This window comes from Fukomys damarensis, unplaced genomic scaffold (assembly GCF_012274545.1).
Source record: "Fukomys damarensis isolate Sample0158 unplaced genomic scaffold, DMR_v1.0_HiC HiC_scaffold_25, whole genome shotgun sequence".
NCBI classification, from domain to species: Eukaryota; Metazoa; Chordata; class Mammalia; order Rodentia; family Bathyergidae; genus Fukomys; species Fukomys damarensis.
The window spans coordinates 26,207,182-26,226,100 of NW_022900937.1; the positions used below are offsets into that span (position 1 = coordinate 26,207,182).

At 51.0% G+C, this 18,919-nt stretch overlaps 1 protein-coding gene and 1 long non-coding RNA gene across 2 annotated transcripts in view; both read left to right on the forward strand.

The window, feature by feature from the left end:
- The window catches only part of LOC104858991, a 7,587-nt gene extending 1,461 nt beyond the window's left edge, over positions 1–6,126 (forward strand). The window contains exons 2-3 of the long non-coding RNA XR_779257.3: positions 1,606–1,779; positions 5,936–6,126. This is a non-coding gene — a long non-coding RNA (uncharacterized LOC104858991). The remainder of the gene's footprint in view (positions 1–1,605; positions 1,780–5,935) is intronic.
- A 4,487-nt stretch (positions 6,127–10,613) lies between these two features.
- Positions 10,614–18,919, forward strand: part of Acsbg1 (acyl-CoA synthetase bubblegum family member 1) — a 40,425-nt gene continuing 32,119 nt past the window's right edge. The window contains exon 1 of the mRNA XM_010619486.3: positions 10,614–11,021. Within this exon, the coding sequence (XP_010617788.1) occupies positions 10,942–11,021 (80 nt within the window). The 5' untranslated portion in view covers positions 10,614–10,941. The remainder of the gene's footprint in view (positions 11,022–18,919) is intronic.

Genomic DNA, 18,919 nt, shown 5'->3' on the forward strand with positions numbered 1-18,919 from the left:
AAGCGCGGTGACGGTGGTGGAGACGGGTGGCGACAGTGACGACCATGGCGACGGTGACGACACAGCGCCCAGAACCTTCCCGGCTCCGCCCCTCCCCCCAGGCCCCGCCCTGCCCCGGGGTCCAGATCTGGGTGGGGGGCTGGTGGGCGGGAACACTTCCTACACCCCCTTAGTCCCTACCCAGCCTGTTGGGTGGTTTTGCCCTCTGTACAGTCACAGACCCTCATTGTCCTGCATAGAGGGTTTTGGGGAGGCGGCCCTTAAGCCTGGTTCCCTCCCTCCCCATTTCTTCAGGCCTGGGGTGATGTTTCCAAAGTTGAGGTGACCTTGATCCTTCCCAACCATGAGGGGTCCTGGGGGTCCCAGGTGCAAACAGTGCCCCCCCCAATTGGCCACAACGGTGAGCCCATGAGTCCCCCCCAGGGTGAGCAGTGAGCCCCCCAAGTTCCCTGAGGTGGACAGGGACCCAGGCAGTGTGCCAGCCACCAAGGCAGGACCATGCTAGGAGGCTCAGTGTTGCCCCCGGACAGTGACAGGTCCTCCATGTGCCCTGCTGCTGCCCAGGAGCCAGGATGAGGACACGTGCGAAAGCTGGGTGTGCAAGGCACAGCCACTATGAGGGAACTACAGACTCCCTTGGCTTCTGCTGGGCCAGTGTGTGGTGAGAGGAGATACTTCAATCTCAAGAGTAACCTGGCCAGGTTTGGGGTCCTGAGGGTGAACCAGGCCCCACTCCCTACCATGTCCAATAGGAGTGACAAGCCCTTCACATCTGAGAGCAATGAATCTGTGGTTTCCCTTTGAATTTGGCCCTGTAAGCAAGTCTTGAACACATTGTCAGCTGAAGGTCAGGAAGTTTGGGTCCCAGACCCAGACAGCATCCACCACAAGAGGTGATCAAATACACGATGAGGGCTTAGAATCAGGAAATTTATTATAGCAAGAGACACATCATCCTGAATCCTCCTCAAAATACCCTCTCCTTGCTTCAAAAAAACACTGTTCCTGCCACTTTGTGAAGCAGTTCTAGAAGTTCTCGTTCAGGTCTTTATAAAATATGATTTTTAAATTGCAGTGAATACTGTGCTAAGTGCCATCCAACAGAAAGGCAGGCTTAGAAAAACATGAGAGTGCATCCTCATCCACCTTATTCACCAGATCTGGCACTGTGCAACTTCTAGCTCTTCCCCAGAGTCAAAATGAACATGAAAGATCAAAGTTTTGAATCAGTTCGGGGCACGGAGGCAGCCATGACAGCTCAACTAATGATACTCAAGAAAGAGGACTTCCAGAACTGCTTCAGAAAGAAAAGGGGATAAGTATTAGTGAAACCAGGGAAAGGATCTTGAGGGGGACTCATGGCAATATGTCCTTTACTATAATAAAGATTTTAAAACTAGGGCTGGGGATTTAGCTCAGAGTTCCAGTGCTGCCTCAAAAGCACAAGGGCCCAAGTTCCATCCCTGGTACAAGAAGAAAAAAAAAAAAAAGGTTTTTAATTTAAACCCTGTAATTTTCTCTCACACTTCAAGTGTGAGCCTCATGCTCTGAGCCTGTCCCCCCCCCCAGGATGTAGTCACTGTTGACCACTTGCCTTTCTTGCAGGGCCCGCCTGAGGATGGAGTGGGACGACAGACAGTGGAAACCTGTCTTCGCAGGAAGCCCCAGGAAACTCCTCAAAACTCCTGTGACCGGCTGCACCCCAGTCAGCATCCCTGAGCTGCTGTGGTCTAAAGCAGGGATCTTGTCTGCCGAGCTGCCCTAGGGTTCCAGCATGAGGTGAGAGCTACTGCCCAGCCCCATACGCGAGTCCAGAGTCAGTGCTATGGACTAGTGACATGGGCAGGATGGGCCTGTATAAGAGGGGGTGGCCTCAGGCTGGGTAGAGGCTAGGGGCAGAGAGTAGGGCTACAAACTCCAGCGTCTGTGAGACCTGGGTTCAAATCCGAGCCCTATCCTTCCTGGCCCTGTGACCTGGGCAGGCAGCTTCACCTTTCTGAGCCTCAGTTTCTTCAGTCTGTTAGAGGGATTTGTGTGTGTGTGTGTGTGTGTGTGTGTGTGTGTGTTGGTGGTAGTAGTAGTAGAAGTAGTAGTAGTACCAGAGATCAAACTCAGGACCTTGTGCTTGTGAGACAGGTGCAGTTCCACTGAGCTAAATCCCCAGCCCAAGAGGGAAAGTATTAACAGTACCTACCTCAGCCTTGTGTAGCACTGGTATATAGTCTCAATCGATGTTGATGTTGATACACTTTTTATTTTTTGCTTTTGTCTAAGCAAAAAGCTGGTAAAGATTCTTCTTTACCAAACTCTAGCCTCTTCTTGGCATAGGCCTCACCCTGAAATAGTTCCTAACTATCTCAAGGCCACATCCCTAAGATTATTCTCTTTGCCCCTAAAGTTCCTGCCTGAGGAAACTCCAGGCTGAAGAGAACTCTGTGTTCCAGCCACATCTAAGAATGGGGCCATGTCTGGTCTCGGTGGGAGAGTGGAGTCTAACTTTAACTTTGATCATGCCCCGCTTCACACAGCTGGGCTGGTCTCCTTTACGTTGACCACCTTAGTAATTTTCACTTCTGCTAACCTCGGTTTGTCCCTTCCTCCTCCCTCATCCTCCTGGAAAAGGCCCAGTTGCTTTTGTGCAAATAGAAAGTGAGCTCACTTCATGCCAGACTCTTCCCTCTTACAACAGGGTTTCCTGATTAAAATCTGCCCTCACGTCCAACGGCGTCCATTTGTCGTCGACAAAGACTTTGGTGATCTAGATTACTTCCCAGGATCTGAGGGTTTACCTAGGCATATCTTTATGTGTTTATTTTCATGGTTACTTTTTTTTTTTAACTGCAGCCTTTATTGCAAAGGACATTGGTTTTTCCAGTCATAGTAAAAAAATGTAGTTTCTCTTTTTATATTTAGTTTATATTTAGAAAGAGATAAATGGTAAATATATGCTAGTGTTGGTGGTACAAGAGTAAAATAAGCAAGGTAAGACTTTAACGCCTGAAATTTGAGAAATGCATAGATCCACAAAACCATGCCTTTAATTGAAATAGTGAGCATTTCCATTCCTCCCAAGCATCCTCGTGAGGAAGTTTGTTGTTGTTGTTTTGTTTTGTTTGCTTTTTTGTGCCACTGGGGATTGAATTCAGTACCTTTACACTGAGCTACATCCCAAGCTCTTTTATTTTCTTTCTTTTTAACTTTTTATTTTGAGACAAAGTCTCTCTAAGTCACTAAGTTGCCCAGGCTTGGCTCGAACTCAAGATCCTTCTACCTCCGAGTGTACTGGGACTAATAGGCATATGCCACTGTGCCTGGCTAGGAGTATGCATTTTAAAGATGGTCTTCCCATGCTGGTACTGTTGCACATCTGGGCTGGGGCTACATAATGTTCTGCCATCTCCTAGTTTGTCTTTTACCGAGAATAAACCGACCAGTATCCTGGGTGTGATATTGATTCTGCCCCTTGCTACCTGCATGACCTTGGGCCACTTAATTTCTCTGCCTAGGTTTCTTATGTGTAAAAGCGTACTTACTTCAGAGTATTGTGAGCAATATTGGATAATGCAAGAAAAGCCCCCAGATCGTGCTTGGCATAGCCTTCAATACACACTGGCTGTTGTTACTTGGTACACAGAGCTCTGTCCATGCATCTGTCTAGAGGTGTCATACTTGGAGATACACAAAGCTGAACAGAATAGGAGGCTGGAACATCTCTCTGTTCTCCAGAGGAATTGTGGGGAGAGGTCTTATGAAGGCTTCATTACATAGCTTTGACCAATTGCGTCATTAGCCAATGGTAATTAATTCTGCCTCTTTCCCAAAGATCATGAGAGTGGGGGCTTAAAGTCCCAACCCTTTAATCCCATAGTGTGTTCCCCTGGCAACCAGTCCCTACCCGAGGCTGCCCATCTGTCCAAGATGTATTACCTTGGTCACCAAAGAAAGTCCAAGGGATTTAGAAGTTCTGTATCTGGAACTGGGGTCAGAGACCAAATATAAGAATGAAAAATTCTCTTAGCATCTTCATTGCTCAAGAAAAAGGACTTGGGAAGAGTCCAGGATGTGCACTTCTAATCTCTTAGCTGCTGAGCAGGTTTCAGATGTGATTGAATCACTGCATACAACCCTACCAGAGCTTTATGGGAGATCCCCTTGCTCTGTATTATTCTTGGCAACACTAGGGATGACCAGTGATTGGACTTTTTAATGTGAGCCTTTCTGCTAAGTGTATAGTCCCAACCTAATTTGAATTTGGGAACAGTTTTGAGCATGTTTTTGTGTACTCAGTGCTTCAGATGACAAATGAAATGTGTCAAGAACTCAGGCAATCTTGGGATGAGACAAAACACCTAAAGTGGCCCTGGGAGGGAGATTTGTAGCTATAAGCTTTCTTTTCCCTACCCTTCTGGCTGTTGTCTTTTCTTTTTAATGAGCTGTGGGTTGTTTTGGTGATAGAAAGGATTGGGTAGGCTAAATTGCCCTTGCATATCTGGGGCCTTGCCACAGAAACATTGGTCAAACTTTGCTGCTTGGGGCATCTTGAATTCCTTGGGCTCTGCTCCATGAGCTTTCTGGTAAATTACATTTAGAAGATGCTTTGATTTTTCTCCATTGCTGCACAAATCCTAGGTTGGCCATGGCCACTCCCTGCTGGGAGGAGGTGGGAGAGGCAGGGAGAGGCAGGAGGTGGCAGTGAGGGAAGGTATCTTGGTCACTTTTCTCATTGCTGGAATAAAATACCCAACACCCACAATTTAAGGGAGAAGAGGTTTGTTTGTTTGTTTGTTTGTTTATTGGTACCAGGGATCGAACTCAGGTCCTTGTGCTTGCGAGGCAGGCATTGGAACCACTGAGCTGAATCCCTGGCCTGAAGAGGTTTATTTTAGCTCATGTTTCAGGCCATACTTGGCTGGCTTCAAGGCAGGTCAGAACGGCAGAGGGCATGGCCGTACCTGCTCACCATCGAGTTGGTGAGAATCACCCAGGCTGGTGGTTTTCACATAGCTTGTTCATTCTCAGTGCTTCCTGAGTCCCATTGTGGAGCACACCACACACAAGTCCCTTCTGCCGCAGATGAACCTGGGGCTGTCTCTGGTGTGGGTTGGTGTGCTGCTGCTGTGCATGTCCCGGTGTGTGTCTTCTCAGAGTACAGGTATTACCTCTTTTCAGATGCACCATGGGAGTAAAGGTGCTGGGGGTACAGATGCTGCTTCTGTGCCCTACCTTGCTTTCCTGCGCCAGGAAAGGCTGCTGCTTGGTGCTTAGAGAAACACCTGCATGCACCCCCATTACTGAGAGCAGGTGGCCCTGGCATCTTTATTGGGGGGGCTCCCCTCTGCAGATGAGCCCCCTGGCTCCAGCACTGAGGAGCCCTGGGGAAAGTCATCCATGCTTCTATTGACCTGCTCTGCTCCAGTGTCCACTATTCTCTTGGCCCAAGGTGCTAGAAACAACAAACACTATTTTTCTTTTGATCTGGAGATCTCACCGTGTTGCTTAGGCTGGGCTCCAGTTTGTCAGTGCAAGAGGCCCTCCTGCTCCAGCCTCCCATTTAGCTAGGATGACAGGTGCATACCCGGCACCTAGTAATGCTAGCTTCTGTGTATTGAACTCACTCTGACCCCAACAGATAAGAGCTCTATGATTCTCTTTGACAAGCACCTGGCTTATCTCAAGTTCAATAGGAGAGGTGCCAGGGCAAAGCTACATTCCCCAGGCTCCAGAGAGCACAGTTTTAGGGCATAGAGTGGAAGAACACAGGAGTAATGTGGAAGGGGAGGAAGCAAGAAGGCAGCAAGTATGTTTCTGAGCTGTGTGCTGTATGAGAACACATGGCTATTTGCTATGCTTTGTGGTACTGCGGGGTCCTGTGCCTGGTGCTTAGGATGACTGTAGGGGCACACAGGGAAGCTCACTGCTGTCCTCTGTCTCCCAGGCCCGTGAGAGATGCAGGAAAGCCTGGGCTGAGCCCTGGAAGAGGCCACTGGAAGTGAGGAGAAGGGAATCAGCTGGTACCATGCTCACTCCTTATTCAGTTGTTAACCCTGTCTCCTGTGCTGAGTGTTCCCCGGCCCTTTGAGTCAGAGCTGCTTTCTGCCACTGCCATTAGGAGTCCATTTTATGGAAGAGGAGACTGAGGCAAGAGGTGAGGTGGCTTGGCCAGGGTCATGTGGCTGATCCCAACTCTGGGGTGCATGGCCAGCAGAATGCTTTCCTTGCCCCACATGCCACAGCAGGCCTGGTGCACTGGTCACCTGGCTCTGTTCCCAGGTCCTACGTGCCACCTACATCATGTGGCTGCTGGGCTCCTGGAGGTGGGGACAGGTTTCCACTGTGGAGACCCGGGCCCTGCGTGTGGACCAGAGGGGCAGTAGTTCCGGATTGGGTTCTGGGACCTGTGGTGTAGACGTGCAGCCAGCAGGGGTCAGCAGAGGATGCTGCTCCTTCCTCAGGAAGGCAGTAATAGGCTGGGCCCAGGGGAAGAGATCGGAAGTGATAAGAGGAAGAGAAGACAGAGCCTAGGGTGCCACATATGTGGATTGGAGGCATCCTCAGAAGGGGTGCTGGGACTGTACAACGTGCTTTTACCAGAGCCCAAGGAGTGAGGCCCCCACAACTCCAAGGCTGCGATGTCAGGACACTTGACCTTGGCAGCCTCCTGCCTCCTTCTGAGACTGGGTTCCTGACTTTAACTCTGGGGTCTGCTGCTTGCTTTGGTGGTGCATATACTAACTCGGGTCTGTGCTGGGTCCCTGTCCTTTAACTCTCGGGGTGGGTCAAAAGCTCACTTCTGAGCCTCCAAAGAGCATACTTACTGCTGCATTGTGTAGACCTGAGTAACCTGCTCCCGTTCATTTCTCCTGTCTCAGCTGCGTTTCTATCCTGGCATTGTTAAGATTGATAGCATTTAATTCTTTAGTTTAAAAAACACTTCTGAACTTTTTCTGTGGTGAGGAGAATAAGCTGAAAGTGAGTGGGAGCATGGGAAGAGTGTGGTTTTCAGGCTGGGTGTTCGGGACACCACAGGAAAGGTGACATCTAAGGAGGGACTGGAGAGAGGTGGGGGTGTGGCTGGTGGCAGAGCCCTTGCCAGTGGCTTACGTGAGGCCCTGGTCCATCCCCACCTTCTGGGGCTGAGGGCCACTGGTGTCACAAGGGAGTGCATTTCAGCCTGGGAGCAGCTAGGAGAGAGCAGAGGGAGAGGGGACCAGTGGGGAGCTTCAAGGGTATGGCCCCAAGGAAGGGCTGGGTTTGTGCTGAGAAGGGAGCTTCTGCACAAGGCAGTGTGGGTCCCTCATAGTCTCACCTGGGCCCAGGGACCAAGATCCTGGTCTGACTGGGGCCAGGAAGGCTGCTTGCTCACAGCCAAAGCAGGGCAGGGCACTCGCTACCTCAGTCTCCCTAGCGGTTCTCACTCAGCTGCCACTCTTTCCCCAAGCCGCTCTTGTCTCATCTCTGGGAGAAGAAAGCGACCTCATGTGCCCATGGGCATCATCCCAAGTGAAAGCAGCAGTTTGGGGAGTTTTTCCTGCCTCCTGGGGGCTTGGAACCCTCAGACACCATGGGAGGGAAGCAGACAGAGATAGCAGAGAGCCAGTGACCCCCACAGGACACAGTCATGTCACAGAGAGCCCTGTGTTCTCAGTGAAAGGAAATGAGCTGAAACAGGAGCACCCAAGGCAAGGCTTTATTGGGGGGAAAGAGTGCTGGGTTGCCTCGAACAATGGTGAGAGAGGGCGAGACTAACTGGGGTGAGGTTTATACTGAGCAGTGCAGTGGGGGAGTATCATGAGTTGAGAATTGGTGTACTGTGGGGCTAGCGACGAGGTGCCGGATGATTGGAAGGGGAGGATCCTGAGGGTAGCAGGGTGGAGCAACAAATTAGGTTTGTCTTCTCCAGAGGAGCTAGATTTCACTTTTCCAAAGTGGGAACCATTTTAGGCACAGGAGCCATCTTAGAATGTTGGGGCTATTTTGTCCAGTAGAGGACTCTTATTGCTCAGTTCCTGCCCTGTCCTTACCTAGAGCTTCCAGAAGCAGCACTGCCACCAGCCCGCAGTGTGACAAGGTCTGGGGAGAGGGAGGCCCTGCCCAGGCTCACTCTGCTGTTGTGCAGAAGAGCAGGGGTGGGACCCAGCCATGGGTGACTGAGAAGTATCCCCGTGGTCCTCACTGTCAGAAGCAGACTCTGTGGGACAAGTGTCAGGGACACTCTGTGCTATTGGAAGTGGTTGGCTGGAAGGGAAGGAGCTACAGCCCCAGGGACAGAGACACAGCTCTGCCCAAGCACAACTGGCAGGGTGTGAGTTGGTCCCCAACTTCTCTTCTTTTTTTCATACTTCCCCCCCCCAATTTCTTATTAGTCCATATTTGCAGTGCATAACGATTATATTCCTCAAGTGGAGTTTGACATCTTAATTCTTTTTTTTTTGTCTCCTTCCCTTCCCCTCCTCCATCTATTGATACCCTAACCCTTTGAGGAAGATCTATCTCCCTACTTCCTATTATTTATCTTTTCTTTTGCTCTTTGTTTTTGGGTTTCTCATATACAAGAAATTATGTGATATTTAAGTTGTGTGTCTGATTTATTTTCCTTAATATTATGGTGTCCAGGTGCATCCATTTTCCTACACATGACTCAAGTTTATCTTTTTATGGCACAGTAGTATTCCATTGTGTGTAAACATTGCATATTCTTTACCCAGTCATCTGTTGATGGACATATCAGTCACTTCCAAGATTGAGCTATTATGAGTTGTACAGCTGTAAACATGGGCGTGCATGGATCACTGTAATATGACGTCTTTAACTCTTTGGGAAAGATAGCTAGAAGGGGAATAGCTGGTCTCAGGCCCCAAAGCCACCTGTACTCTGCAGCCATTGCTGGGTGCTTTAGGGCCTTGTCACTTTCTGAGATGACCCAATTCCCCACTGCCCTCAGCTCACACTGACTGGGGGATCATCCAAAATGCCCAAATCTGCTTCTCCATCCCAGTTCCCAAGATCCTGAGGAATCTGAGGCTTTTCAGGAATCTTCCCAAACCTTCCCCAGGTTTCATCCTGACAAAGGCTTCTAAATTTAAAAGCCAGAATTCAACCTCTTTTTTCCTGAGACTCAGTGTCCCTGGGCAAGGGTGCAGTGGCTCCTCCCTCACACTAACCCCCTGGTGCAGCCAATCTGCCGGGCAGAGCTCTCTCCCTGTCCCAGCCTGTCAGCTGGAGCTGGCAGTGACTCAGGCCACCCTCCAGGCCATAGCCCTCAGGACTCAAAGGGCTCCTGATGAGGCCCTGTGGGTCCAGGACTGGTCACCTGCCCAAGGTCACAGGGGAGGCCTTGGCATTGGGGTCAAAGTCGGACTGTGGTAGATTCCTCCTCAAAGTCAGACAAATGTCTCCAATTCCATGCACCCTCAATAGAGTTGGGAAGGCAGAATGCTGGGATCTGTGGCCCATGCCCTGAGTTTGTCTGGAAACAGGCTTTCTCTGTCACCTGCCTTTGCCAGTTAGGACAGCAGCACCTGTGACCCAACTGGATTCTCTTGGGGACAACTCACAGGAGTCCCCACCTGAGTGTCTTGGGCAGCATTTATACTAGATTGAATTGTGTCCTCAGATTCACATTCCCTCAGGGCCTCCACAGGTGCCTTTATTTAGAAACAGGGTCCTCACAGATGTAATCAAGGATGGAGTCATTCAGGACTAGGGTGGGCCCAGTCTGAGGACTTGGTGTCCTTATAGGAAGGGAAGATGAGGGCAGCCATTTGAAGATAGAAGTGTATGGAGCCAGAAGCGTGGGTCTACAAGCCAAGAACACCTGGGATGCTAGGGACCACCAACCTTGGAGGGAAGCAAGACTTTCTAGTATAAAGAACTGACCACCCCTTGATTTCAGTGTCCTGGACTCTAGATTGCTGAATTTTTTTTTAAATTTTTTTATTTTTTGCTTTAATCATTCAGGTTATGATCATGATGGCCATAGGGTTCTAACAGATAACCTTGGATAAAGACTTCTTTTTCTTTTTTTTTCCAGTACTGGGAATTGAACTCTGGACCTTGAGCTTTTAAAGTAGGAATAGTGCCACTGAGATAAATCCCCAGCCCATCAATGTTTTTTGGGACTTTTTTATCCCCTGTACTGGGGATTGAATTTAGGACCTTTGTGCCAGACAGACGAGACACCACAGACCTAGGTCCCTGGTCTGGAGGGAGATTTCTGGTATTCAGAGACCCCCCCACCATGAGCTCCCCACACCTGTGTATGGATCCCTGAGAACCCACATTAGTGTTCTTCCCTCCTTCTTATGGGGGCAGATCCCGGCTTGGATTTAGGTGTCCCTGGATGGCCCCGTTCCTCCATCCTATCTATCACGTCTGCCCAAGCACAGAGGCTTCCTCAAGTTGTGTCACAGTCTCCCCAGCCTGGAGTCCTTGAGGACAGGGGCTCTGGGCTTCCTTGGTCACTCAGGCCTTAGCTGAGATGGCCATGGGGTGAAGTCCTTCTGGCTACGGGCAGCCACAGCGAGTTGGGGGTGCAGGGTGGGATGGGGTTTAGGGCTGTTCTGAGACCTCCCCCTGCTCCCACAGTAGCCCTCGAAAGCCAGCGAGGAGGTTTTTCTGGGCCCAGAACGCTGAGTCCTGGGCCACACATCCTGGGAGAGCCCGGGCGATTTGCATCCAAAAGAGCGCTGGCTTCATTGAAATTCTCCTCGCCTGGAGGGAAACAAAACCGGGAAGAAAAGGAAAGTTTCAGTCCTGACCAACTTTTCGCTGTGGAGGAACATTTTGAGCTGCTAAAAATAGGGAGGAAACGGCCGCTGTGGGTCACCCAGCACCGCCCCTGCCCCCGCCCCCTCAGCCAGCTCTCCCGTGGGAGACGGGTGCTCTTGGCGGACATCACGCAGCTCTGCAGCTGGACACGACCGCCACCCAAGGGACCCCAGCATGCCGGGCTGCCGAGAAGACCCTCAGGAGATACAGCAGCACAATGGCATGGGGACTGGCAGGGACAACTTGGGAGCCAGGTGAGTTGGCTGGATTTCCTTATCAGGCTACCCGATTCCAGGCTCCTTGCTGTGGGTGAGCCTGGCCGGGGAAGCCACTTCTCTGAGCCTGTGCTCAACTGGAAGATACAGGGCGGGTCTGAGTGAGCCGCAAGAAGGAACGAGGGTTCAGGGACACTTTTCTTTGGAGCCTGGCTTACCATGGCCAAGGAAGGCTCACCTGAGGAATGGGCCATGATCCCAGGGGCTGCATGAAGAGTCTTTCAGTCAATGAGAAGGCTTCCCTGTCCCCTTCACAGGGCTTTGACAGACAGGTAAAGGGGGACCCCGAAGTCCCAGATTCAGCTTGCTGTGTGACCTTGACAAGTGCCCGGCCCTCTCTGGGCTCCAGTTTTCCATCTGTCCATGACTACAGTGGCTGGTATGTCCTTTAAACCCTTATGCCAGATGTATTCTGTGGTTCAAGGAGGCAGATGCACTTTGCAAAGCCCGGTCAGTCCCTGTAAGGAGAGAAGATGGGCCAGGCCCAGCCAGGACTCCGCACCAGCCTCAGTGACCGTGCCCAGGGGGCCACCACCTGGGCTCCCGTCCAGGGGTGTATGGGTGGCCTTGCATGGTCGGGGGTGGGGCTGGAAGGTTAAGGAGGAGAGGACAACGACAGTGAGGGACGGGAAGTCAGCGAATTAGAAGGTGCAGTGGGGAAGCCAAGGGAAGTACCAAAGCCTAGGGAGAAAGTGCCAGTGTTTGAGTTCCAGGAATGTGGCGGCCACTGTCCTCATGGACCACGGGAGGAGAAGTGGGGGAAGGGAGTGAATGTCAGAGATGGAGGGGCCCCGTTCAAGGCCTGCCCTACATTGCCTGGGCTCCAAAAGGCTGCTATGCCAGGGTGAACTCCATTCCCCCAGAAGCAGGAGCTTCCCACCCTCAAGACTTCCCAGAACAGAAGAGCAGCATGGGCCGGAGTGCAAGGACGTGGGAGCCCCTCTAGAACAGCAGGCCCAGCTCCCCACCCAGAGCAGCTCTGATCTGTTCTGGCTCCCAGAACCAAGCGTGGCCCGCCCGAGAGGCTCACAGGCAGGCTCAAGGCTCAGTCCTCTTCAGCTGTCGTGGTGCGTGCCTTTCATCCCTGATACTGGGGAGACTGAGGCAGGAGCATCACAAGTTTGAGGCCAGCCTGGGCAACTTAGTGAGACCCTGTCTCAAAACAAAAAATAAAAAAGGGCTGGGTGTGCAGTTGAGTTTGAAGCCCTGGATTCAGACGCCAATATCCCTGATTCCCACCCTGCACAGCTCAGCCTTTAAAAGTAAAATTCAAGGGCTTCTGGCTCTCAAGGTCCCACGAGTGAGTGGCCACGTGAGAGTCGGGAGCCCATGGCGAGAAGAGTGGCAGAGGGTCCTGTGTGCCTGGCCGGAACCACTTTGCAGATGCTGCTGTGGGTGGTGGCACACAAGGCAAAGCCCAGCCTGCTGCAGGGAGGGCCCCGACCAAAGGGACACAGGTTCCGGGCTCCAGGGCAGGGATGGCCAGAAATCAGGGCGCAGTTCTGGTCCCCCCAACACCGCCCGACTTCTTACAAGTGACTTTTGAGGAAGGCATTTAACCCCTCCAGCCTTAATATCACCCATGTGCAGATGGAGATAAAAGGCCTGACCTTGACACTAGGAGGCCTAGTGTATCCACCAGCTGCTCCAGGGCTGCTCCTGACTATTCTGTGACCTTGGGCTGGACACTCTCTTTGGACCTGATTTCCCGAATGTCAGTGAGGCAGCTGACATTCCTACTGTCTCTACCTCCCATGGTAGCTGTGGGGAAAAAACTTTGATTCCCAGTTCACATGGTTCCAGTCAGAGCAGTTACTGCTGTGGCCAATGCAGCAATATCCCTGCCACTCTGGGGCCCCTGCAGCCAACCCCAGCAGTACACCTCCAGCTCCAGTCTCTTCCAAAGCATGACAGGACCCCAGCCCAGTGCTGCAGTGGGGGAGCTGAAGGGGCACAGGGAGATCTGGGAGAAGGTTCCATATTCTGCCTGCCCACCTGAGTCCCTCTCGTGCCACACTCATCACAGGGCTGTAACTGTGCAGCAGGAGCTGATGTCTGCCAGGCCCAAACTGGGACTCTGGCACTGCACAGGCACCTGTAAGGCTGTGGCTGCAGAGCATTAACCCACCAGGGCACCTGCTGACCACGCTGGGCCCTGGTCTTGCCCTGGATGAGCCCCTATTGAGGAGACCCCAGCCTCCCTAGGCAGAGGAAGCCCATTGTGAAATGACAGTGGCTGTCAGATCCAGCACACGAGGCTAGGCCAATCCTTGGGTCTGGAGAGGCAGATACGGCCAGAGTGGGAGCAGCTGGGGCCAGGGGAGGAGGCAGGAAGCCCCAGGAGAAGCCAAGGAGCCTGGCTTGGGGGAAGTGAACATGGCAGTGCTGTGGCCAGGCTGGGCTTGGTGTGAGGAGGAGGCAGGAAACGCAGGCCCAGGGTTCTGCCAGGCTCAGGAAAGGACGCAGGCTCTGAACTGACCACCCTTGCCCTGCAGCTGCTGGCTGCTGCTTCCTCCAGCTCTGCCTGCCAAAGACAGGGTGTAACAAGGAGTCCCTGAGAGCCCAGGACAAGGGACAGTCACAGTGTTATGGAAAATAATACTGGAGATGAAATATGGACAAGGAGGTGATAATACCAGAGATGAAATATGAAATATTGTATATCCCAACCTGCCAGCTGTATGATATGCAAGTTCTTGTTCTCTAGAATTTGAAGGATGAGTTCTAGGAATAATGGAGGTTAAGAGTAGGAAGATATTTATTGATAGGAAAGTGCCTGAATAGCAGGAGGGGGACCTGAGTGGGTACCCCAGGGACCTCACTTTACAGAGGAGTTTTACAGGGTGAAATTCATTGTGGGTACATTGTGGGCCACAGCCATGATCATCCAATAAGGTTTTAAATGTAGTTACTTAAATAATAGTGGTCCAACTAGGAAACAAGTCACGTAACAAGCATGAATAGAAAGAAAAAAGATTCTTCTAGGAAGTGGTGGGTCCAGGGGTCTCTGATCATCACCTACCAGAGTGGTCGATGTCTATCCAGACTTCATTAGGCCCAGTGTTTGTTCTTTGAGGAAATATGTAAGTCTGGTCATCGTGTCTTTATCTTGAGCCAATGTGTCTCCGGTCACAGGTGTGGTGTGTTTCACCTTTGTCCTCCTCTCGAGGACCTGGCCCTGACTGCCTAAAATATTTCTACATAGCTCATCTGTCTGTAATAACAGGAGCTGCTGCAAGCCCAGCCAATAGTGCTGCTCCCAGAGAAGGCTTTCCAAAGACGACAGGGAGAGTGCCGAGTTTGGGGGTGTGCTGTGCTTGGAGGAGGAGTTGTAAGGTGAACGTTACAGAAAGAGCACAGGTGTCCCTAAGAATGTAGTGTTCAGGGCCTCCAGTTCTTTAACTCTTTCTTACCAGTGGGAAAGTAACACTCAGAGACCTGAAAGATAAGTAGGAGTTGGTGGAGGGAAGAGCTCTGTAGGAAAATAAGCCCAGCAGGTGCAAAGGCTCTGGGGTAGGAAAGAACTCGTAGGGTTCCAGAAATTGAAATGCCAGTGGGAACAGCACCAATGTAGTGATGTTAGAAGAGCTACAGGAAATCAGGACATTGGTGCCAGGAGCCAGAAAAGAGGGCAGGACACATCTGGGAAGTCAGAGCTCCTAGGTGAACTAGGCCTGGTCTCAGACATTGCGTACAGATCTGGGTTCTTCAGGATGTGGGTCAGCTCAGGTTGCCTCTGGGTCCAAACACCGGGTCCCCAAGTTGTTAGCTGGGACACAGAGCCTACTGGTGTCAGGATCTGGGACCAGAGGTAGTCACTATCTACAGACAAGCACTGCTGGGACACAGAGCCTACTGGTGTCAGGATCTGGGACCAGAGGCAGTCACTATCTACAGACAAGCACTGCTGGGTGGCAGACTCCCCGACTAGAGGTTTTCAGGTCACAGAGGCCTCTTTTACAACACCCACATAATTCAGTCCACTCTGGCCGGAACACTTCCAGGGGAGGGAGCCTGCTGCCCACACTCTACCCTGTGTAGGCAGTTTCACCTGGGGACCATGGGGCAAGAGGAAGTCCTGTCTCATGCTGGAGTTTCGAGATCTTGGGCTCCATCCTCAGACAGCATGTGAGGAGCACCTGAGAACAGGGCACAGGGAGCAGCAAAGATTGTGACCATGGGAAGGGCACCTGGATCCTGCTTAGACTCTGGCCTCAGAAGTTGTGAACTGACTTTATGACTGCAGGTTCTAATAGACAGTTGGGTTTCTATTAATGGAGGTAAATGGGTCATACTTTGAAACATACATCTATTACAAGTATAACTTGATGACTTTTGACAAATGTATACACACATGTAAATCCACAACCCAATCAAGATATCAGCCATTTTATCACCGGGAAGCCCCTCGCTCGTGCCCACTCTTCTCCCATAGGCCACCCCTGGCTTGAGCAGTCGAAGTCCCGGATGTTTTTGAAGGTCACACACCGCCATTTTGAATTCCTCTGTGCATGGCTCATCTCACTCATTATATTTGTGAGGCCACCCTCACTGTTGGTGTCCCACTGGCCCACGCTCCACAGTTTAGGTTTCCATCGTGTGGCCACACCACTGTGACACCCACTATCCTGTTGAGAGGCATTTTTTTCCTTTCCTGTTCCAGCGAGTGTCGGCCTGATCGCCCTCCACCCTTGTTGAGAATAGGAGAGATTGTATAGAGGCGTGATTGGATGTGGGGCCACCTGGGGGCTCCAGCATGCTCTTCCTACCTCAGCATCCTCAATCAATCTGCAAAGTTCTTCCCCTGCCCCACCCTCCCATCTACAGCATCCCAGAGACGTGGGTGATCTGAGGATGTGTCCATTTACTATGCCAGCCATGGCTGGAGACCTTTGCTGTCTGCCACAGGCCTCTCTGTAGGCTGCTTGAGTGTCCTCACAGCACAGCTGCTGGTGAGAGGCCAGGGCCACCTGTGTCTTCTTTGCTTACCCACCTGGAGCCTGGTTGGGGGTTGGGAAGGCTCAATAAGCTAGAGACAGAGGGCTGGGGATTGAGCTCAGTGGTGACCTTGCCTGCCTCGAAAGCACAAGGTCCTGAGTTTGATCCCCGATAAAAAGGGATGGGAACAGGAGGGGGCATCAGCTTCTCTGCTTCCATGCAGTTTCCGCACGAGATCAGCTTCACACGTCTGACAGGGAGGGTCAAGGACCCAAAACACACAGGTCCTGACCCAGCCACACGGCACTGGGTCACCTCTCATGGCTGCACCTTGGAAGCCACATGGCAGCACTTGCCCTATGCAGTGAGTTTTAGAAGCCAGTCACTGGGCCAGTGCCTCTTGGACCAGGCGAGCTGCACTCCACAGCATGGATAGAAGGAGTGTCCAGCACCTGACTATACAGCCCGGCTCACCAGACCAAGCCTCCTCCCAGCTCTGTGTGATGGAAATGTTGTGCTTCACTTTGTTTTTAAAGGATATATTCACTGGGAGAGAATTCTGGCTTGAGTTTGTTTATTTTAGCGCTTTCAAATATTTTGCTCTGATATCTTTGAGTCTTCATTGTTTCTTATGAAAAGTCAGCTTTTTCTTTTCTTTTATCAGTTATCATTTCTCTCATTTTCCTTTTATATAATGTGTCCTCCTCATCCTACCCCCCCCCCCAGATGTGGCTGCTTTTAAAATATTTTTACCTTTAGTTAACAGCAGTTTGGTTATGAAAGATTTAAGCATTTTAAAAAATTCAGCTGATGTTCTGTGACCTGTAATTTCTAGATTTCCATGTGTAACTTGTGGATTGATGTTTTTCACCCAAATTGAAAAAGACTTAGACATTATTTCTTCAGATATTCTTTTCTGGCCCATTCTCTCTTGTCTGTCCTTATGGTTTCCAAATAAAATTTGCATTGGATCATTTGACCTTGCTTTATAGATCCCTGTGGCTCTAGTCATTCTTTAAAAACATAACATCGTGGCTGGGTGTGGTGGCACACGCCTATAATCCCAGCACTCGGGAGGCTGAGGCAGGAGAATTGCTGTGAGTTTGAGTCCAACATGGGCTACATAGTGAGTTCCAAGTCATTCTCAACTACATAGTGAGACCCTGTTTCAAAAACAAAAACAAACAAACAAACAAACAAAAATATATATATAACATCCTGGGCTGGGGATTTAGTTCAGTGGTTCCACCACCTGGTCAGGCTGGAGGTCAGCCTGGACTACATAATGAGTTTAAGGCCCTATAACCATTAGCAGCCACTTCCCATTTCTCCTCAGTGTCCTAGCCTAGGAGACTACAATTTACTTTCTACCTCGGTAGATTCACCTCCTCTGGGCTGACATGCTGTCTTTGTGGCTGGCTTTCTCTGCCTTGTGAGTAGGTTCCCGTTAAACCATGCTGCAGCACATAACTGTGCTTTGTCCCTGTGCTGGTGGATAATATCCTACCTGTTAACCTGTTTATCTGCTGACGGGCACTTGGGTTGTTTTTGCTCTGGCTCTTATGGATTATGCTGTCTCCTTAGGGAGACTTTGTTCTAGTTTTCCCTGGGTGCAGGACTGGAAGTAGGATTGCTGGGTCACACACTCAACACATTGCCCTCTGAGGCGCTGCCAGACAGCTGCACTCCCACCAGTACTGAATGAATTCCAAGCTCTTCACGCCTCTGCCAGCACTGCTGTCCTTGAATGTAGCAATCCTAGCAGATGTGAAGCGTTATTGTGCTCTTGTTTTCCATTTCCTGATGGCTGATGGTGTTGGCCAACTTTTAAAGTGTGTATTGTCCATCTGTATCTCCCCTGGGCCAACTCTCTTTATCTTCATGTGTCCCTCTCCTCCCCATGAGGCTAGGATGGTGGCCTTCAGTGACCTTGAATGCATCCTTGTGCACTGACCATTCAACCCTATGGTCTCTAAGCCACATGCACTGTGCTCACTTCTACCCCTGCAACCCATCGGACACCTGCCCACCAGAGGTAGAAAATCAGTATGCCTGGCAGGAAGTAGGAACTTTGGCAGCTGGCTCACTGGAGCAGGGAGAGGTCACCTCCAACTCTGGAAATAATTAATAATTTATATTTCCTAGCAAATATTTGTTCAAAAGCAATATCCTGCATGCTAAGTCCCCTGGAGGGGATCAGCCAGGGCAGTGCCAGGAGGGCTTCTCAGAGGAGAAAGTAGGACTCTGCCCATGCAGGCCTTAACAATTTGGAGACTACACCGAAAGTGACCGTCAAGCCACCCAGAGACTGGCAGTTGGCATGGGACTCCTGCTTGCTCCAAAATGAGGACATTTCTACTGCCATTGCTTGTACTTCCAGTGCCTGTGCCAGGTCCAGTCATGAATGCTGCTCAGCCCTTACCAGGGGTGCAGCAGGAGGAGGCGAGGGCAGGGAGCAATCTCCCCAGGGCTGGCAGCATTCACAAAGCCAGAAGCAGTGAGGGGCCTGTGGCTGCAGAATGCACGGGTGGGATGAGGGTGGGTTTCCTCAGCTCTCGAGCACTCTAGGATGGAATAGTCCGGGGTCTGGAAAGAGGCGATGGGCAGGGAAAGTCCTTTCTTTATGCTGGAACTTGATGAGGGGCAGGATTCTCTGAGTTGTGCTGGGGTTACTGCTTCCCAGGTGGTTGTGACCTGCTCTCAGACCATAATCATTGTTCACAGAGTAGCCTCTGCCCTGTTTCTCAGCATCAGACCCAGGCTCAAAGGTGAGGGCATGTGGCTCAGGAGTGCTTGCTCCCCTGGCATGCCCAGTGCCCTGGGTTCCATTCCCAGTTCCCAGAAATCAAATTAGGCCAAGGATTTAGCTCAGTGGTGCCACCACCTGCCTCGCAAGCACACGGTACCAAAAAGAAAAAAAAAAAAAAAAAAAAAAAAAA